Genomic DNA, 22,266 nt, shown 5'->3' with positions numbered 1-22,266 from the left:
GTCGCTTTCCGCGGGTCACCAGCTGTGACAGTTTATTTGTGATGTCTCCAATGGGCAAGACAGCAAATGTTGTATACAAAGAGATACTTTAACTTTCCATTATTATAATTTCCTTTTTTTGTCTTTAGAATTTATTTATTTTTTAACAGCTGCGCCCCCGGGACTTTGCTTTTGTAAGAAAAATAAACTATGTTCTATTCCAGGCATTATTCTTCCCGTGTACGTAAGTTTCATCAAAATCCATCCAGTAGAATTTTCGTGATTGAATAGCATCCTTAAACACGCACTCACGTAGGTACATCAATTTTTTTGCATAATCTATACTAATATTATAAAGCTGAAGAATTTGTTTGTTTGTTTGAACGCGCCAATCTCAGGAATTAGGTACTGGTTCGAGTTTAAAAATTCTTTTTGTGTCTAATAGACCATTTATCGAAAAAGGCTTTAGGCTACTTATTATCACGCTGCAACTATTAGGAGCGAAGAAATAATGAAAAATGTGAAAAAAAACGGGGAAAATTATTCCTCCTTGAGGGCTTCAATGATGCACAAAATAACTATTCCACGCGGACGAAGTCGCGGGCACAGCTAGTTTAAAATATATGTATGAATATAATAAATACTACATAGATAAAAATTACTTAATTTAAAACACTACTTATTATCTTATGTGTAGCTTCATATCAATGTAATACGTTTGCATGCAAGTGTGCAATGACTAGGTGTTCCTTGTGAAAACGTGCCAATTAATGTTCAACAGCCTACCCGGCGGTATACGGGCAGTTCCCGCAGCCGATACCACCACCGATGTCCACTATAGCCCCAGCGCAGAGAGAAGGTAAGTGGGGCTCTGGGACCAAACTCTTAGGTCAGCGGAGTGTGGGGGAAGCGAAGAATGAACACATAAAAGTTTTTAATATTAAATCGTGATTGGTTAATATGTAGACCGGAAAGCTAATCTTTTGCGATGCTTCATGTATAGTCAATAATTTTAATAAAAAGATATATTAATATTTCTATGCAGTTTCGGACTCGCACTGAGGCTGTGCTTCTCCTTTTTTTGAAGTCGGTTTAAAAAATGCGACATAATATCAATACCCACCTAACCTATATTGACAATAAACATTGCCTTTATTTTTTTTATAATATTTTCGCTTCTCTAACATAAAACTGATCGTCGTTCCAGAGCCGTTGAACCCTCTTCTACCCTCTATCTTAAACCTGGTTTATTTGTAAACAACATAAATGTTTCTGTGCATACCTCACCCGCTTTCCAGTTCTCATTTTTGTATCATTTCTCATACCAAACAACATAAACACAAACATTTAATACCTTATCTTATTTGAATGATACACTAAATTATTCTTTGTAACATAAATTTCAGAAAACCATAAACTGTTACCAGTTACTTTGAAATAATGATCAAAAATATGTATCACTACCTTAATATAAAAAAATTAGACTCTCATGAACTGATTGTGAAAATATTTCCATAATTATTAATTATTTTTTACAATACAGTAGAACCTGGAAAGCGGCAATGTAGATAATAACATTGCATTACATGTGTAGGTAGTAAATGTATAAATGTGTATTACATGTACAGTGACACACCCATGAACGATATCATCTCAGCTTCATTCTACGGTCTGTCTCTTCGATGTGTATGTCCATCTGTTGCACCATGTTTCCTGTTTAATGTTCGTCTATGTACTGTTTGTCTGTATTTATTTTCTTGTTGTATGTTATTACAGAATTATAGTTTTTAATACCAAAATCTAGATCGAGGCAGTGGAAGAATAGAAGAGATTAACTTTAAATAAAGGTTTTTTTAATTTTTTTTTAAACGTTTTGCTATTTAAATACAATGCCCTGTGGTATCATGGTGAAATGTATATTTCACTTGCTGCGTTCGAGTGAAAGATTTTTAGGACAAAATCATCTTTAAAACCTTAAATTATTATTATGTAGTTACAACTCCGTTTATTTTTATAAATTAAAATCATTAATGTTATGAAGATATAACTTTACGAAATATAAATTAAGTAAAAAAAATGTCTTCAATTCAAGGTCCACAATCCCAACAAAACAATAGGTTCTAAATTGTTTAAACAACTGAATCGTGGTGTTAAAGGGCAGATTTGTGAGTTCTTTAAAGATTTTCTGATGTTCCCAGGCTGCTCGATCTCCGGCCCCGAGGGCTGCAACCTTTTCATCTACCACCTGCCCCAGGAGTTCGGTGATGCTGAACTGATGCAGATGTTTCTGCCCTTTGGCAACGTGATCAGCAGCAAAGTCTTCATAGACCGCGCTACCAACCAGAGCAAATGTTTTGGTAAGTGAAGCTTCTTTGGCGTAAGTTCTACTAACTACTTCAAGAGTTTAATTTAATATGAGCTCATGCTAATGTTTCTCTTCTTTGGTAGCGTCGTCAGTAGTAAAGTTTTCATTGTCCGTGCCTTTAACCAAAACATATATTTCTTTAAGTTATTGAGCCTCCTTGGTATGAGTTCTATCATCTATTATAGAATTCAGTGCTTTTAAACTCATGAGCCCTTTGGAAACGTCGTCAGCGGCAGTCTTCGTTGAGCGCGCTGCCAACCAAAGCAAATGTTTTGGTAAGTTATATAGCCTCTTTGGTGCAAGTACTACGATGAACTGCAAGGGTTCGGTGATGCTGAGCTGATGCAGATGTTTCTGCTCTTTGAAAACGTCATCAGCAGTAAAGCCTTCATTGACCACGCTACCAAACAGAGTTATTGAGACTTTTAGCGTAAATTCTAACACCTACCTTCCAACGATGGGCTCCTGCAAATGATTCCTATTTGGTAACGTCATCTGAAACAAATTCTTCATTTACCAAAGCTGGGTTCCGATAAGTTTTTAAACCTCTTTGGTGTTACTTCTACCACCTAGCGCAAGACTTTTTGATGCGGAATTCAAAATCACCCCTTTAAAAAAACGTCTTTGTTCTTTGGAGTTGCCACCAACTAGAGCAAATGTTTCGATAAGTTATTAGAGCCTTATTGTTCTACAGTTCTGCCATCTACTTTCAAATAATTCTGATCATAAAGTTTGACTTGAATTAAATTAAATACATTTTCCCAGCTAATATTACTAACTAGTTTGCAGTCCTAGAGCTGTTTTATACGATGCGACTTAATTGAATTTCAGGCTTTGTATCGTTCGACAACCCGACATCGGCCCAGGCCGCGATCCAGGCGATGAACGGCTTCCAGATCGGCATGAAGCGGCTGAAGGTCCAGCTGAAGCGGCCCAAGGACGCCAACCGGCCTTACTAACCATAGACGCCGTCCCTGCGCGTTCACTACGCGTCTTACGTAAGTATCACGTACATACATACATATATACATACATACATATAGTCACGTCCATATCCCTTACGGGGTAGACGGAGCCAATAGTCTCGAAAAAACTGAATGGCCACGTTCAGCTGCTCGGCTTAATAATGGAATTGAGATCCAAATAGTGACAGGTTGCTAGCCCATCGCCTAAAAAAAGGATCGCAATTTTATAAGCCTATCCCTTAGTCGCCTTTTACGACATCCATGTGAAAGAGATGGAGTGGTCCTGTTCTTTATTGTATTGGTGCCGGGAACCACGTCTTTTAGTTAAGACGACTTTATGCTTTTCAGAGTTCACAGAGCCAACTGTCTAGAAAAGGCACGAAGACCACGTGCAGCTGGATGACTTAGATACACAATTGAAATTGAGATAGTTAAAATCCAATCGAATAAGAAAAAGGTTTTAATTTTTTAGCTCGTTGTCTAGTACCCACAGATTTTAAGATGGCCTAATAGAACTATGATGTTTAATGTCTGGCATTTGCCTAAATAATGTGGTTTTGTGTTTTGAAAGAAAATCTTTATTTCTTGAGAAGTAACATTCTTTTTCCCAAAACGCACACTTTTTTTTCAGATGGTGGTCGGTGTATCCTATTACCACCAGCCAGCGACGCGCGTGATCGCGCATTATCAACCATTCTAAGGAATTTACACATTTATTGTATAGTAAATATCATTACCATACATACTTACCTAAAGAATTATGCAAGCCCACTCGGCGAGTATACTAAATTAGTTAAAGTAATTTTAAAAATCAGCGCGTAGGAATGCTTCATTCTTATCATTATCGATTAATCATTAAATTACTCTATTATATTATTATATATACAATTTATTAACTTTGATTAAATTATTATTATTATTAAAATGACACGTTATTAAAAATTTTGTCATTCGTAATCATACTTCTACTTCTAAGTACTTAACGTTTAACTGAAACTTTAACATAAATTTATTATACTAGTTATTTGCTTGAACTAAGCCAAACTGAATTTATTAAGTAAGTTGAAAATGTAAGAAAGAATGTATTTTAATTATTGTATATTGCAACAAATTGTAGCGTCCGTGTGCGCTCGCGCCGGCGCGGCGGCGTCCGGGCGCGCGCTGGCGCCTCGCCTCGGGCACTGTTGGCTCCCGCGGCTACTGATACACTAATATAAGTGCTCGGTATAGATCACTATGGAAATTTGAGAATATAAATATGTCCTATATTTTGTTATATTCTATTATGTGTGTGTCTGTATTGTAAGCTGGGGTGTACCACACGGCAGCCGCCTCCGACTCCCGTAACAAGCTGCCTTGTTAGTGTAATCCTTGGATCCTAATGTTTGAATGAGGCGAGATCCAGCCTTTGCTGTCTGAATTCAGACTAGATGACGTAGATGTTTGTGTTGCGAGTGGGCCGGATTCCCGCCTCAATCGAAGCTCCGCCGCCGACACCTACGATACCCGCTACTAGCACACGCCGCCCGCAGCCTCTCTGCCTGGTACGCCCGGCACCTCACAAACTACATGTTAGTGAAGGATGTTGTCCAAATTAAATGTTTGTATTTAACGCTGTGTACAAATCAAAGTGCACTTCAACAAGACCGAATACTTGGCCTTCGTTTCGAAAGAACGTGTTATTATGTGTTGTAAATTCCAAATGGGCTGTGATATAAAATGTATAATATCAACATAATGGACTGTACAGGCCGTTCGTCTCTATTGCATATATGTTGCGCTCTTTGTGCCCGCGCCGCCGCGTCAAGTCGTTCTTACAAATTGGAATAACGTTAAGCGATCCCAAAGATTTAACTTATTGTCAGTTTTGTACAAATAGTATATGAATATCTAAGAAACTAACGTCTATAAATTGACAAAGTAAAGTACAAAATTCAATAATCAAAATTTGCGATACTTTCTGAAGTTGTTCTATACAAAGAAAAAAAAAACACTATTTTTATACAAAAACTAGAAAGTTTCAGGAAATATCACATATTTTACAAAAACTTAAAATCTCACCTGATTCAATTTCAAAAGCTGACGTGTCGGCGCGGGCGCAGCTCTCGCTGCAACGCGAAGTCAATTCTCAAGAGCGTGCTTCCCCAAATTTATTTTGTGCATTCGTGTGTGTGTGTCTATTCATATTATAAACTATTTATTCGTGATAAGGTATTAAATACAATAAATGTGGCAAACCGCGCCCGGGGAGGCAACAGTGCTTAAACGCGATCTGAATACAAAACTAGTGTAATTTCTATACAGACAAAAATAGATTCATAATCAAAAAGTACCAATATAAATATAAAATAACAATGAGATACCTTAGATATATAGTGTGCGCGCGGGCGGGTATTCACCCGGTGCGCCGGAGTAGTGTTGATGGCGGGCGACGCGGGCCCCGCCGGGCGGGCCAGGGCGGCCTCTTCTTCCTTCGCTTCAACCTCCTACTTATTTGCTTTTGCCATACTCTAAACATATAACCTGACACGGATAAATCGCACAATTCAACATCCGACATCGGATTGAAAAAACCAAACCACGCTTTATGAGTTACCGTCAATATCCTATACTTATGACCCATGGTGGATGGTTCACAGTATTGCGCTTTTCATCAGGTAACATAAACTGAGTATCTAAATAGATCCTTCGAGTTAAACTTTCCTTGCACAAATATATAACACAAACTTCAAGGGTCATCTTAGAAATAATGATAGATAATAAGATATAACTTAATTGCGACTCGATTTGAGTCAATTTAAATTTGTAACCTCAGAGCAATGGTAACAAGTAGAGCGTGGTGTCGCCTCGCCGCCCCGGCCGGCCCGGGCGCGCCCGCTCCCCCGCGCGGTCGCGTCTGAGCGCCGGTCCGGAGACCGGCCGCCGGACGCACGCCGCCCGCCTCTAGTCAAATATTACACTCACCACAAGACATAGAATTTTATATTTACACAAATATAATTATATTATATTAATAAAGTATTCTAGTTTTAGGCGTTTGATTTATGAGTAGGCTGAGTGCATTATACGATACACAAAAGTTGTCGTTTAGTCTAGTATTTCCTTTAAACTCACAACTGTGCAATATCGTTACGCTTTTTAATTGTTTTAGAGTCGTTTTTGTGTTGAAGCATTTTTTATTTATTCGTTTATGTTATGTTACAGTTTAGATAATTCGTCGAAGTGGTCTCGTTTCGTTAACCGACTGTAGAGCCGGCCTCATGATGCATTACTGTACAGGGACAGTTAGTATGGAACGGGAATTGAAACACGTGAACATTGGCACCTCTATCAATGAAAACGTGGTATTGCAAACTTCTCACTCCGGTTACATAGATCAAAGTCCACATAACCCTCGTCAGCATCGCAGGAGTGTGTTTTGCATTGTGCGCCGCGCTCGGTCGAGCGGGAGCGGGGAGTGCAGCGGAGCGGCGGCGACCGCGCCGCGTGCTAGTTAGGTTACAGATAAATCGATGCCAAAACCGAAACACGTATACTTAGTATATCGATTATCGATAATATCACGTCGTGGGTAACGTAGAATTAAACGCCCGGGCGCGGCGGACGGTGGGACCGCGCCCGGGCCTTAATAATATTATGTACTTATATCTTTATACTGATTAAAATTAAATTCCCTAAAGATATATTGCGGTGACGCGAACGTTTGTAATCGCGAACGTTTAAATAGATATTAATGAGTCCTCTCTGAATGTAAAAAAAAAAACAATCGCCCATAAAAGTGATTCTAGGATACAGGGTATGCTTTGCAATTATTTAAATGTATCTAAATATTTTTCATGTAGGCAGATTTTGCCGAATCTCTGATTAGACTACGGCTCGATCGTACGCCCGCAGGCGACTCTCGCGTCGCCTCTCTTCCGGGTCCACTAATAGTCTGTCGCGACTTTTTATACTTCTCGTACTATGGTAGCGTAACCGACTCATCCTCACTTCATCCTGTCCATCTGCGACGGTAACTGACTCACGCTTTGCTGTTTTTGTTGAAGCGCACCTGCGAGCACTTCCATTTCAAATTAGCGACTTTGTATTACTGAAGTATCCTCATTCACTTGTCATTACATGTATTATATCAGTGACTACGACTGTCGCTGTAGCTCTTCAGGGCGAGCAGACAGCTTCAAGATACAATTTCCAAATGCTTTTCCGTACAGGAACTGACACTCATTTAAAATTTTAAAAATACCTCTGTTTGTTACAATAGAATCCTGGAAGTTGTTAATTCATATCCAAACTGCTTGTGCTGAAGAGCAATGTGAGGTCTCCATGCCGTCACTGGCGAACACTGATCGGCAACATTAGTATTACGAAATCGAATTTCTATGAACTATTTAACTTCTAAAATTTTATAAAAATATTTATATCGTTCGCATTTTCAATTGGTCGTAGCGCTCGCGTAGACGTAACATTTTCCACGCACTCAAGGACGTTTGAATCGTTTGTAAAGTTTTGGTCGAAGGCGAATCGTTATTTAGACAAATAGGTAGTCTCATCGTCGAATGGTGGTCGCGGCTGCGCACGCGCAACTACTCGAGTACTCGCCACGTATCACCGTTCGATACTAGTCAGTAAGATGAATGCCAATATTTTAATCAAAAAAACAAAACCTAGGATTCGGAATAACTAATCATATTATATCTATTTATATAATAAAAATATGGAGAGAGGCGCATAGTGCTTTTATTGAATCGTAGGTCTTAGTAATGAAACAAAACGTCTAGTCATATCTCTTTCTGTTATTTATTTTTTCTATCGCTTAGCATAGTTTAGCTTCAAGCACACTTTTATCTATTTAATTCTCTATGTATACACCTCGGTATGAATCTTAACTACTTTATTGATAATGTAAACATTCGTTTAGATGAATATTTGTCGATTTTCTATTCTGAAAATCGCCCGCAAGAGAAGATCCTACAGAATTATTGTCTGCAACTATGTAACTACCTTCATTACTTATATAGATATATTTTAAAGATATTCCGACAATGTTATACGTACATACGTTTGCTGTATCACAGTTTTTGATAAGTTATCCAGAATATTGTCTTATTTCATTCATAGTTATTCCCTAGAATAAGATTTAATGAGATAATTTATTGGTATAGGATTGTAGAACGAGTTATGAATGGTATAACCGTTTGGTTAAGTTAGGAGTTATAAAGTTAAAGTAAGGCGAGTTATTGAAAGTATATGAATTAACTCATAACAAGTAGTTCTGCAAACGATTGTTGACCGTTGTACTAACATTGCGACCACTGATAAGTTAGAAGTGTAACTCCAATGGAGATTTGGAAATTCGCGCCGTCCGTACAGATCTCTAAACAACTGCTTATTAACTCGTAACTCGATTATGTTTGCAATAGTTTTGGACGCTTTGGAGACAGTATGATTCTGTCGTAGAAACAGAAATTTCTAGTACTTACAGTGTCTTAGTCAAATGTGACCCATAGACGTCATCCGGTTGGATGTATAAATTAGTTCCATACTCGATGTACATACATAATGTGACGTCATATCTTTAGGAGCTTACTAGCCTTTTGCCCCGAGAGTCTCGGGCGGGTGACAGGGTGTCGCTGTTAATGCTAAGTGAAAATCATAATCATTAACCGTTTTAGATAAACAGCCCGAATTTTATAACGTAAGGCTAATATTACGATGGGCGACATAGGTGTACTCAACTTGGAGGGGCGCGTGTTGGGGGCGCGTGTGTCTGTATGAAATGAGAATAGGATCGTAAGCTCATAAAATATTTACCAACAGATAAAAAAATGTGATTGTATCAATATGATGGTTTTATTAACCTTTCATATTGTGTCCCAGCACTGAAGAGATGCAAGTCCGTAGTGTTCATAGTAGATACGCTGCAAATTCTATTCTCGTTTCAATCAGATAGTAAATCTTGATATTTACGACATGAGAGCTTCGGACTGGAGTTAGAATAGCAATTAGTCGCGATGTTCTTAACAAGTTTCATATAGATAGGGCTAGAAACCTCGGCCCGGCCAGTCGTCCAAGCCACTTTGAAAACAATAGCGCGACCCAGCAAGGAACTGCAACCTAGTACACATTGTTCTGGATAACTTATATTGGAATAGTTTAAGAATACAACCTATACAAATGGCACCTTTATTCGGAATTATTCGTATCGATTTTTAATTGCAGATTTTGAATAAGGATAGATACGTTTAGCGAATCGAATGATTCGGAACAAAGGGCGACAGTGTAGCAAAGGGACGCCGCGCGGCGTCTGTGATATACGCTTGTAATGATCGTCCATTGACCTACTGTATGTTATCGCGACTTCTTCACGTTGCGTTTTGTTTCTAGGCGTCCTACGCAGCATATGCGTTTGGCACAAGTTACAATGTATAAAGATTAAGTTATGATATTATATTGAACTTGCAGACTAACTCTGCACGCTAATATTAATACAACTATGATTGACAAACTGGCTCGTTTATAAAGATATCATATTCCATGTTTATTTCAAATAGGTTTAAATGACAATAAAGTTTAGTTTGGCAATCATAGCGATTCAACTTCCTAACCCCATTTCCTCAATCGGATACGAGGGCGACGTTCGGAGTCATAGATTTGCACGGCACAAGCGACGGATTTGACTTCAGAGGACTAAAGTCCGCCAATACCTCATGTGTGATGTAGCGCACTTGTTAATATTTTATCCTCTTTAAACAATTAGTCCGTAGTTAGCAAAAGTTAATATGAGATATTTTCGGTCCACCGGAAATTTGCTTCACCCAATAGTTAGCTCGTGTAACTTGTACTGATGACGTGGCAGCAATGGCGGCCGAGTATCCGAATTGAAGTAATGTCCGCAAACTGTATGAGCTAGGATAAGGTACAAATTGATTAGCGTCATTTGTTTGGCATGTACACTGTACAATGAGCAACCAGAGTTTAACTTCAGTGCATTTGATAGCTAGCTATTGAAATGTTTATTCTCGTATATTGTTATAGTTCGCCAAAGATTTGTAAAATAAGAGAGTTATGCGGTCACTTTGGAACGTCGCTAGTTAATTGTTCAGTTTTATTTATTTATATTTATTGAATAGAATAATCTGATTGTAATTAGCCAAAGATGGACTGCGTTTGTAGACCACACATTATTATGGAACTAATACAATAAATAATTCGCCTACTTTGCATGTCTAATTTAGTTAATGAACGTTTAAACTTATTATCGAGTTATTAATATGTAAATTGCTGAAATATTTCAAAACTAAATTACTATTCAATTATTTATACACTTATTACGTTTAGTATGCTAGAAATATGATGAAGGATAATAAATAATTTTAATTATATTAGGTGGTTGTTTCTTTTAACCTGAAAAATACCTCGTACTATTCCTTCCTACATCTTTTTTTTTATTTTAAGTAAGAATGTGTTTTTAGTGTAAATTTAGCTATTTCTTGAAAGAAAACATTGCAATAAATAAAAACAAGCTTTATTCACAAAAGTTCATCAACTAGATTTTTTGTTAAAATAATCCGTAATTTTCGGATTGCATGCTTTCTTTTTGACAAGCTTGGGTGAATCTGTGCAATCCATAGATACGTCCTCGGCGCGTACTGATTCCCTTTTTACTGCATTACGGGAATTATTTAAATTCAATTTAGAACTATCTTCGTCTAATTCTTGCATAGTTTCAAACAAGGATTTAGAAGTTTTCTCAGCCTCTTTACTAGACATTGATTGGGCGGTATTTGTAATTTGTTCGGATTTTGTTACAACTTGTTGGAACTCGTCTTGTGAAAACAAATCGGGCGAGTCGTTCAAGAAATCTTTCTCTATGGAGCTCGTTATCATCTGTTCTTCCAAACTCTGCAATGAAGCAATAGTTATAATGTAAATAAATGTAAGCATATTAAATCAAATTACATATTTTTGCCAAATTCAATATGTTTATTGGTGTAAAGTGTACACTTACTATCAAAAGAAAAAAAAATTCATTCGCTTAAGTCAATAACTGACAATGCAAGAAACTGGTTACTTTACACAAAAAGCTAACATATTTGACATTAAATTCAATTGAAAAAGGATGCATAAACTGACAGTATCTAATTAGATCTATGTCTTTGTTCATACAAAACTAAAACTTGACCAAAAAATAGCAAACCTCGCCATCTCGGCTTAAAAAGTAAATTTAATATTATGCTGGCAATAATTACAAAAAAAGTTCCAACTCAACAATATTTAATGGTCAGTAGGATTGTATTTTTTTAAAATTCTAAAACAAGGCTGTTCATATTTGACAACAGGGCACTATTGTCAAATCACCACACTATTAGGTACTGAAATGACATACTATTCAATGTTGTTTTATGAAACGCGAAACTAGCGCCCTCGTTGACAGGTCTGCTAAGTTTCTAGTCAAGCTATAACTACTGTATAATTGACAACTTACAGTATCCATAATTTCAGTGGAACACGACTCTGGTTTTGTTTGTGGGGGCGGTCTATTCAACTCTAGCAACAATTGAGGTAGATACGTGTACAAGTCTACACGCTTTCCTTCAGAAGGCTGCGTGTACTGCACGATGTATTCAAACAGCTTTCCTAAAATGAAATAATATAGAAAGTTAAACGATCAATGGCCCACTTTTGTTCGGATACATAGATGTACATACATAAATATAATCACGTCTTTTCAACTTGTGGGGTAGACAGAGCCAACAGTCTCGAAAAGACTGAAAGGCCACGTTCAGCTGTATGGTATAATGATGAAATTGAGAATCAAATAGTGACAGGTGTCTGGCCCATCGGTTGCAAGAGGAATCCTAATTTTATAAGCCCTTAGTCGCCTTAAAAGATATCCCTGGAATGACGATTTTCTCTTATCTGTGAATTTAGTATAAAGTGGTCGAAATTTCGATATTAATAGTTAAACTCAAAAAGAAGGTGAAATAGAATATTGGATATACATCACGTGCGCTAATAACAAATGGCCTAAAAATAAAAACTCTTTCATTTATGTTTTATTTTTTCTATAATTTTCACAAATTATTTATTCATGTCAGACATAGAGGTATTACAGGGCATACAGTTTGTTTAGTCGTCTCTGCTGGGCCGATGGGCATACATGAGACATGCTGTCACACTGCTTCAACAATCTCAACTATATTATGTCTCAACAATCAGATCTCAACTTCCGCTTCACTACATGCAGCATTTTCTTTCAGACGAAAAAGAAACATTAGGAATAAAATAAAAATTATAATTTTAACCTAACTTTTGCCTATTTGTGTAAAACTTACCGACTGTAACATTATGCCTGGACAACACATTATACACATCCACTATATCATCCCTCAAGGCTAAATCCCCGAAAGTGAAGTACGCCATTGGTCTTCTCGCCTGCGCACACGCCATCAGTTGTAAGAGAGCTTTCAGTCTAGGAGTACCGCCAAATGCGCCGCAGCCCCAGTTCCCTGTAGCTATACCCGGGTATTGAGTCGAGGTAGGATCTGGTTCCGTGTCGAATGAAACGCCTACCCACGCCTGAAATTATTGTACAGAATTAGGAAATATAGAGAAGAGCTGTATGAGCTTTAGTGGCAGATTTGTTAAGATATTTGACTGCTTTTCTGAGTAAACACACTAGTTGACTTCTAACTGATGCTTCATTCTTTCGCAACCTACAATTAGCGCATTACATAGATGGCGCTGTAACACCAACCTTACCATATGTTATAAGGGATCTCATAGTTTTTTTTAACTGATAACTATAATAGGACATAGCTGACCTTGTCCAGTTCTGGCAGCTGAATGTCACAATGTCTACAGTCTTGAGTTGCAAGGGGTCTTCTCTGAGCCTCCTGCTAATTAGAAGCTACTACTAAGAGTAAAACTATTATAAGATAAAGCTGACCTTATCGAGTTCTCTTGTTATCATCTGCGGCTGGAACTCCGCCCTCTGACTCCTGAAAGGCAAGGCGTCCACAGCGAGCACAGCGCAGCGCCGCCGGCCGCTGGAGTCGCTGGGGGTCTCGTCTCGGTGGTCGCCCGAGAATTGGAAGCTGTCGCCGTAGCCGGAGTAGTTGCTATAACGCTCGCAACCTACAATTGAATATCAGATTAAAGAGAAACAGAAAACTCGTTTTTACCATATTCACTTGAATGGTGATTGAACTAACAGGTTCAAACATTTTAGTACGACTGTGTTAAAAGGCCTTGTTGTCGTATATAGGAGCGCCCAGTCCATCTTTTCTACCTTTCTGTCTGTCTTGTCTGTCTTTGTTATTTTTACTTCACATGTTTGTATAGCTTTATCGTCTAAAATTTACATCAGAAAATATGGAACTAGACAATTATAAGGATACTCACCAATCATTATCAACGCTTCATCGGGCTGTAGCATCTCAGTGAACAGCATGGAAATCATCAGCTCTGGACAAATCACGAAACGGATCTCCTCTTGTACACAACCATGACCCAACACGCCGCCACCGAGATATCTGCAATATTCACAGAAGTTATAATTATATTTGCGATATACATATAATTCCATTGTATTTCTCAGTCTCTTCATAAACGCTCGCAACTTCATTGCACTGCACACAGCATATACATGATACCAAAATGTAAAAAAAATACATTTGAAACAGTTACTTTTGACAACTGTTACTTAAAGACTGATACAGTAATAAGGTTTAGTGTGAGTATAAGGAACCTCTTCTTCAAAGCAAAATCACCAAAGATTTCACCTCAGCCCACTCTTGTTTCTTCCACACCACCAATATCTTCCATCTCCTTAAAATGTTAGGTACAAATGTTAACATACTTGTTAGCAAAGTCGAGCTGAATTAACCCGTGAGCGTCTTCAATAGCGGTGGCGCTGTCCACGTGTATGGGCACGGCGGCCAGTTGGCGGTCGGACGCCGCCCAGCGCGGACGCCTGTCCTGCGGCACGTGGCGGCGCGTGAACGTCATCACGCCGAGAGGGACTGTACTGCAAACACCAGTGTATTATTACATACATACATAAAATCACGCCTCTTTCCCGGAGGGGTAGGCAGAGACTACCTCTGTCCACTTGCCACGATCTCTGCATATTTCCTTATTATTAACGAAGTAATATTAAGAATATGTAGGTCTTGGTTTTACTGCGAACAATTTATTAATAACCACAAACTCGTCTACAAAATATAATCAATAAATTCAAAAACTTATTAAATTTTCCACTTTCATTAGTTTATTAAGGAAATTTTACAAACTGTATACCACATTCCTTGTTGCAAGTTACGCACCATTGATAGTAGTGGGTTTATAGTTATAACTACTGTAAAAAACATAATCAGATCAAATAAAATCTTGAGTATCACCTTTGGAACAAACTCTCCGGAAGTAATGGCAAATGCACTTCAACTTCTCTAAGACAGAATCTATTGGTGTTGCCTCATATAACCTGAAAAATATTAAATATCATACAATTTTGTTTTATTTTTCATACTCAATATATAAGTATATTATCACTCCACGGCTGGGCAAATAAATACCACCTTTTACAAAATCAAGAAAAAGAATAATTGATATTTTGACACAAGTCTTTATCTTATTTTCCCTTCCCTAATAAACTTTAATAAATATAAGTTACAACTAAGGAACAAACTCACGAACTGAAATTTATATTTGGATAGCCATAGTATTCCTTTGAAGCTTTCTTGTAGCTGTTTCGTCTGGGGAATGTGCACAAAAATGCATTCGCCAGGAGGCTGGCAATCTGCTGCTGTGATAACGATATTGAATGATTCTTGTGATGCCTGAAAATTAACACCCAAAAAATTTTTTATATCATATTCCTCAAAACCTTACATAATTTGTAAAACTTTTTGTTACTTTTGAATGAGTGAACAAAATAACAAAATTATTGGATTTAATAAATTGTAAATATCATGTTTCTCTGGGAGTGCAAGTAAAATCGAAGAGATAATTTTCCAGAACCATAATGAGAAAAAGACATTTGAGGTTCATTCATCTGGTAACAAACTGATAAAATAAATAGCTTACCTAAGCAATGGTATGGGTGACTGGATCAATGTTGGTAATGCCAGGGCCAATTTTATTATTCCTGGCAGAATCACATCAAAGAACATCTGTGATTCCTCCTCATCTACATACTAAAAATTCATACATTACTTATTATAATACTAGTTCTTCTGTTTCTATAGCAAACTCATAAAAATTGTTTCAATAGTTTTATAAGTTTATTTTTTTGCAAACAAAAATACGAAACTCTTTTCTTTTAAATATTAGTGTGAATTGGATTAAATAGATTACCAAAAATTTGGTGTCTGGCAGGTTAGTAACAATGATACTTTTTTCTTCCACTTAATGTTAAAATAAATATTTAAACCAGCAAGCCATTAAAATTACTTTAATAAATTTAAGCAAACTTAGTTAACCAACATGAATACTTACATCTTCAAACAGTCTATGCAGTGCTGGGAATGTCCATCTATTTCTACTGTTGTATGACAAGATGGCTTCACCCAAATCATGACTGTTACGGATAGGCTTCTGAAGGGCCTCTTGAATCAAAGGCCATCTTCTCTTTAAATGGGTCTCTCCATTTGGCTACAAGGAAAAAGTATATCAATGTGTGTTTAGTGCCAATATATTTCTGGAAATCATATACCAATTTATAGTTTTAGTATTACATGTTTAAAACTTCATCATCTACAGCCAAGTATCTTTCCAAATAAATCATTACAGTCCCTTTATTATAATGTATAAATGGACAGAAGGTCAAGACTTTTAGTATGCTTATGAGAGAATAACGTTCATAGGAAGAGTACTTACATCTATAACTGGGTACAAACTTTTATTCGAGAAAGGCATTCTCACAAAATCATGGTCCCATTTTTCTTGCCCTTTCTGTGGTATCGGAGGTTTATCTGTTGATATGCTACCATTACAGGGCACATGATAAAGCACAGAGTGGTTATAGGATGGTGACACCATTGGGAACTCTGGGGTGGTCCAAGGGGACCGTGCACCCAAAATTTCTGTAATCGGAACGCCTCTCCAAGATTCTGAAGCCATTGTAGACGAGCTTGACTCCATAATGTTAGCACTATGAATCAATGTATCATAAATAACTGAAAACAAATGTAATGTACATCATATACTTACAGAAAATCCTCAATGGCAATAAAAGGCAATATATGTATACTCACGCAATTTTACAGAAGAGCGCGAAGGGAATTTCCGAAATAAATTCATTAAAATATTTATATTCTTTTTTTATATCTAATTCCTAACATGGTAACATCTGTATATATTTATATTTTATAAAAGCTTATTTATCTAATAATTAAATACGTTTAGAAGTATGTGTACTGTTTTTATCAAATCAAAATGCTCCGTTAGCATTTAGCTGACATAAACTAAATAAATAGTGCCTAGTAATTTGGTTACTTCGTGGACAGTTGAAATATCAATGTGATATTTGAGTGACAACATTGAGGAGCAAGCATTTGGCGCAATCAATGACCATAGAAACTGTAAAGGGCAAAGCGTAAAGGGACTTTGACTTTGAAATGAGCATGACAAAAGCAAAGGACAAAAGCCACGAAGCCTAGGCAATAAGGATGGTGGCACACATCAAAGCCTCGTTTTTAGCTCTAACTTGTAATTAGATACAAAGATACTCTAAGATCCGACACGACAATGCGGCTCGACATTTATTTTCATAGCGTCTGGTGCATTATATTACATGCATACGCAAAATTGCAATTGCAAATAAATGCTAAAATACTAATCTTTTGCAGCAAACTTAGACATCGCGCACACATATTTAAAATTAACCAATTTTATTGCTCCACGAACTTAAAAATCTATTGACAGATACATACTACATTCTGGGATCGCAGTAGTAAAATATCCATTCCTGCAAGCTTATATAGCTTGTGTGCAAGAATTGATATTTAAAATTTCATCAATTTCAAAACATTTTGGTATGTATGTTTGTTTGTAACGCGATAACTTTCAAACCGTTGAAACTTGGAACCGTTGATCGGATCTACATAAACAATTAATTTGTAGAAGTTTAATAAAGTTTGTTCGTGGCGAATGACTGGTAAACTTTACAATGATAGAATACAGCTGTGGTTGCATTTTACTACGCCCTTTAACGGGACTTTATGATACAACATCAAAGGATTCAATAAAAAATAAAATGTAGTGAGTAAATGAAGAATTGTTAATGGAATTTCTAATGTCTGTGTAAATTGAAATCTAATAGAAAATTCAAGTTAAATCTGTGAAATCAATTAACAAAAGAAACTGTGTTAGATTTATAAGGCGAAACAGCTGAACGTGGCCTATCAGTCTTTTCAAGGCTGTTGGTTCTGTCTACCCCGTAAGGGATAAAGACGTGATCATATGTATGTTTGTATGTATATATATTGTACTTCTTCTGTCTTCATGTAATGAATTTGAATTTTTTATCTTCAGTTTTTGACATTTGACATTGATTTGACATATTTCGGACCGTGAAAATAATTCACTGTTGCAGGTTTCGATCAAGTTTCGATGCCGTTTGTAATTAGTAATTATATTTCATTGGAAATTAATAATTTAATGAAAGTAAAATAAATTTATATTATAATTCTCATCCTGAACATTTATAATGAACTTAGAGTTGCTTGGTAAGTAATTCGTGGTTTCCTACATGCAATGGCAATTTGTTTACATTTATTTCAAACACTTTTGTTTACATTTTCAGAATCTTTCGGTCAAAACTATCCTGAGGTAAATATAAGTAGTTATTGCTTACTTTTTGTTTATATATTTTTTTTCTGTACAACTTTAAAATAATAATACTTTTAAAACAAGGAATTCGATGGAACATTGGACTCAATATCCTTGGCGTCTACTTGCGCCTTCAATAGACGTGGAACGCTACTGGCTGTGGGCTGCAATGATGGCAGAGTATTTATATGGGATTTCTTGACTCGGGGTATCGCTAAGTCCATATCTGCTCATGTTTATCCTGTCTGCAGTCTTAGTTGGTCTAGAAATTGTAAAAAGGTAAAGTGTCTTTTTCTATTTGCTTTTCTTATGTCAAATTGAAGTCCATTATGTTTAAGAATTTACTCTTACTACAAATTAATAAAACTGAAGCTTCAGTATTTTTAACCCAAAAACACAGATGCCAAACTGATACCAAATTAAAAAAGTAAAAGAATTATAAAAAAAAATATATATTTTTTTATATTTTGTCACTGTATTTAAGTTACTGTGTAATAAATGGTTAAAGAAATATATGTATGTTCATTCATTCATATAGTCACATCTATATACCTTGCGGGGCAGACAGCGCCCACAGTCCCAAAGAGTCTGATAGGCCATGTTCAGCTGTTTGGCTTTATGGTAGAATTGAGATTCAAAGAGTGACAGATTGCTTGCCATAATATATATATTTGTGCATCAATTATTCTCTCAAATTTTTTTATGTATGAATGGGTAATTGTTTTAATTCCAGCTTCTATCTGCCTCTACAGACCACAATGTGTGTATTTGGGATGTTCTATCTGGTGAATGTGAACAGCGATACAGGTTTCCTACACCTATACTGCGGGTCCAGTTTGATCCAAGACGAGACAAAAGATTTCTAGTCTGTCCTACTAGACACGCAGCTTTATTAGTTGACTATGAGGGAGAACATAAAATTTTACCAATTGATGAAGATGTAAGTATTTGAAATCATAATTTTTCTTATCATGCCCAAAGCAAAATATGGTGATGTTATTTTTTTCTTACGGTGACATACAAACACTATAAATTTGATAAAGTTTACTGATTGTGTTTCTTATTACAGGGTGATGTAAATGTAATAGCTTCATTTGACCGCAGAGGAGACCATGTTTATACAGGAAATGCCAAAGGCAAAATATTAATTTTGGACTCTCAGACTTTGACAATAAAGGCTAGTTTTAAAATAACTGTTGGTACTTCCAGCACCACAAGCATCAAAAGTATTGAATTTGCCAGAAGAGGAGAGTAAGTATTTATTATAGTAGACTTCTCAGATAGTGTCTTCCCTTTGTGTGATCATCCTCCTTGTATCCTCACTTCTCTGGACGAGTCTGGTGTGCCTCTTTTGACCTTGTTTCTGGATTATATAAATTAAGTTTTTAGAATTAGTAACTCTTATTTGATGAACCTAACCCATGTTGAATCATGGTTACACATCCAGTTGCTTGAATGTGCAGGTTAAACAATATATATGGGACAAATTAGTTAAAACTTGATGAAATGTTATCTGGTAGTGTGACAAAACTTTTACAATCAATGCCAATTTAAGCTGGATAAAGAAGATATTTACCAGCTATTTTGGATGATTTATACTTATATATTTTACACTTGACTCAAAATGATTCAGTTCCTATTGTAGACATGAGGAATAGCATTGTTATACTTTTAGCATTTATTAGCATACTTTTTTATGATAACTAATATTTTTCAATTATAAATTTCAGTTGTTTTCTAGTAAATACATCAGACAGAGTAATCAGAGTTTATGACACAAAGACAGTTCTCAAATGCGGTATCAATGGGGAACCAGAACCTATACAGAAACTACAGGATCTTGTGAACAAGTAAGTATGCGAAATGAAAATTAAATATGTTGCCAGTGACCTTAATTTTTTTTTTGAGTCAAGAAATTGTGTGTGTATTCACGTCAAGAGAATATTGCTAAGACACCATTTCCACAGTTCCTTCCATTTGGTAGGTTCTTTCGTAAGGTCACCCAGTTTTGATGATGAATTAATGTTTAGGTTTATGGCCCAAATTATAAAAATTCCCAACCAAGTTTATTTATGGAATCAGGACTTTTGACAGACAAGTCTTGCATCTAACTTTTTCAAATACACAAAATAGAATGGCTAGCAGATTTTCTCCCTATTTCTAGAACAACATGGAAGAAGTGTTGTTTCTCTGGTGACGGGGAGTACATCTGCGCGGGCTCAGCTCGACAGCATGCACTCTACATTTGGGAGAAGTCCATCGGGAACATTGTGAAGATCCTGCACGGGACTAAGGGTGAACTGTTGCTGGATGTTGTTTGGCATCCCATCAGGCCGATCATCGCTAGTATAAGTGCTGGTATGTTACGGTGCTTTTACTTTGGATAATGTCAAACTTGTTAAATAATTGAAGTGAACATATATCACATAATTTCGTGCATGAGTAATTCATGACGTGCCTGGGTAAGTGAGTTCAAAGAAGTTGTTTAGAATTATAATTTATATCAAATGTCAATACTGACCTTTTTCTTACCTACTAGAATGAATTTTTTTCGTGAATCCTTATTTCCATCAAGCCATTCCAAACAACTAATAAACCCATGTTTTACAGGTGTAGTGTCCATCTGGGCCCAGAACCAAGTAGAGAACTGGTCAGCTTTCGCCCCAGATTTCAAGGAATTGGACGAGAATGTAGAATATGAGGAAAGAGAGAGTGAGTTTGACGTAGAAGATGAAGACCGCTCCGTAGACCAGGCTGGGGAGAGCCACGACGATGAGGAAGTCGAGGTACCTCTACAGCTATGAAGTCTTGGATGCAGTAATAAATAATAATAATAAATTTTGATGATGAGGCTGATAGCCAAAACTAAAATTACGAAGCTGAAATTTTAATTCTTCATTGGGAAGTGAATATATAATAATAGTGCATAAAGAAAGACACATGAAATTTGAAAGTCCATATAAGCCTCAATATTGTATTACAGGTTGACGTGACGACGTGCGAGCCAGTGGCAGCTTTCTGCAGCTCCGACGAGGAAGGAGAGGATGAGAACGTGTTGTCGTTCCTGCCAATAGCGCCCGAAATTGAGGACCCTGAGGTATGCTTACAATTTACCTCAAGACCTTACTAGAGTCCCAGTATGTGTGTGTTCTTTCACGTAAAAACTACTGAAAGGATTTATATGACACTTACAGAAATATTATTTAAACATCGGAATAACATAAGCTTAAAAAGTCATGAGCACCATCTGGTGGTGTAAAAGATTACAAAATTAAGATAAACCTAGATGTTCCTGACTACTCATCGTGGTTTACGGATTTACATAATAAGGCGAGGATTAAGTCTTGTTGGTTTACTATAGAATAAGACCCTACTTTGCCAGTCTTCAGAGCGGTGTCACGGATTTTCCAGCATATTTATTTATGTACACAAAATTATATGCAGGAGCATTTAATAGTCTTTCTAGTACAAAGGTGCTACTTATTTCAATAGAAATCTCTTCCAGTAGACCCACTTTTTTCGCTTGTACTTCGCATATGTTCATCGATTGATTAGGCTAATGTTAAGAGCTCTAAGAGTGTTATATTGCGATAGGATGGCTGGGCTGCCACGCAAGAAACCGTGACACCAACCGAGACGCCTGAGAAGTTGGAGCCGGCGGCCAAGAGGTCTAAATGCAAGACCTACGATATCCCTCTAAAAATAGCGCCGCCTGGTAAGACACATTCACTAATTTTTACCTAAAAGAAAGCTATTAATGATAAAGTTTAGTCTTCAGTATTTTGACCTCAAATATCTTTTACTTGTTTGGTTCTGAAGTCCTTGGACTTTGCTTTAGACTAAAAGGAATGACTATGTCTGGTCCACAGATATCGGTTGTAGTCATTAATATTATTGCATTTGAGAACTGTAAGAAGTAGTTTTCATTTTATATATTTAAGTTATTTATTTGAATCATTTATTATTTTTCAGAACAACCGTTGTCTTTCGGCGGAAAAAACAAGCAAGCAGCAGGCAGCAAGAAAGTGGCTGGAAGACCGCGAAAATAATAAATCAATTTTATTTAAAGATGTGTTTGTGATTTCTTAGTTAAATTGAAACAAAGATTTGTAGGACAAAACATTT

The 22,266-nt window shown here is 36.6% G+C and overlaps 3 protein-coding genes across 4 annotated transcripts in view; 2 read left to right on the top strand and 1 right to left on the bottom strand.

Moving 5' to 3' along the window:
• The window catches only part of LOC106132378 (CUGBP Elav-like family member 4), a 467,880-nt gene extending 457,217 nt beyond the window's left edge, over positions 1–10,663 (top strand). Inside the window, exons 9-12 of the mRNA XM_060947645.1 lie at positions 761–838; positions 2,160–2,336; positions 3,176–3,342; positions 3,941–10,663. Coding sequence (XP_060803628.1) covers positions 761–838; positions 2,160–2,336; positions 3,176–3,303 — 383 coding nt within the window. The 3' untranslated portion in view covers positions 3,304–3,342; positions 3,941–10,663. The remainder of the gene's footprint in view (positions 1–760; positions 839–2,159; positions 2,337–3,175; positions 3,343–3,940) is intronic.
• Positions 10,664–10,818: 155 nt separating this feature from the next.
• Positions 10,819–16,840, bottom strand: LOC106132297 (poly(ADP-ribose) glycohydrolase). 2 transcript variants are annotated; one of them, XM_013331662.2, is made up of 12 exons: positions 16,566–16,840; positions 16,189–16,487; positions 15,808–15,963; positions 15,397–15,506; positions 15,003–15,149; positions 14,712–14,794; positions 14,171–14,333; positions 13,714–13,844; positions 13,259–13,446; positions 12,645–12,888; positions 11,795–11,946; positions 10,819–11,211 (listed from the first exon to the last, which is right to left on the bottom strand). In XM_013331662.2, exons 1-12 carry the CDS (start codon positions 16,609–16,611, stop codon positions 10,852–10,854), a joined length of 2,079 nt encoding a protein of 692 aa, XP_013187116.2. In that variant the 5' UTR covers positions 16,612–16,840; the 3' UTR covers positions 10,819–10,851. The 2 variants fall into 2 exon arrangements, with proteins under 2 accessions (XP_013187116.2, XP_060803922.1); XM_060947939.1 differs by having other exon boundaries at positions 16,189–16,462.
• Positions 16,841–17,892: 1,052 nt separating this feature from the next.
• LOC106132389 (retinoblastoma-binding protein 5 homolog) lies at positions 17,893–22,253 on the top strand. Its single transcript, XM_013331785.2, has 11 exons — positions 17,893–18,038; positions 18,116–18,141; positions 18,226–18,420; positions 18,875–19,081; positions 19,211–19,392; positions 19,872–19,991; positions 20,306–20,499; positions 20,752–20,927; positions 21,125–21,238; positions 21,736–21,856; positions 22,114–22,253. The coding sequence occupies exons 1-11, from the start codon at positions 18,020–18,022 to the stop codon at positions 22,188–22,190; spliced, it is 1,431 nt and encodes a 476-aa protein (XP_013187239.1). The 5' UTR covers positions 17,893–18,019; the 3' UTR covers positions 22,191–22,253.
• The last annotated feature ends 13 nt before the right edge of the window (positions 22,254–22,266 follow it).

The sequence above is a fragment of the Amyelois transitella genome, chromosome 14 (assembly GCF_032362555.1).
Source record: "Amyelois transitella isolate CPQ chromosome 14, ilAmyTran1.1, whole genome shotgun sequence".
Taxonomy (NCBI): domain Eukaryota; kingdom Metazoa; phylum Arthropoda; class Insecta; order Lepidoptera; family Pyralidae; genus Amyelois; species Amyelois transitella.
Note: the sequence above shows the minus strand (reverse complement) of the source record. Positions and strands in the feature narration are given on the sequence as shown.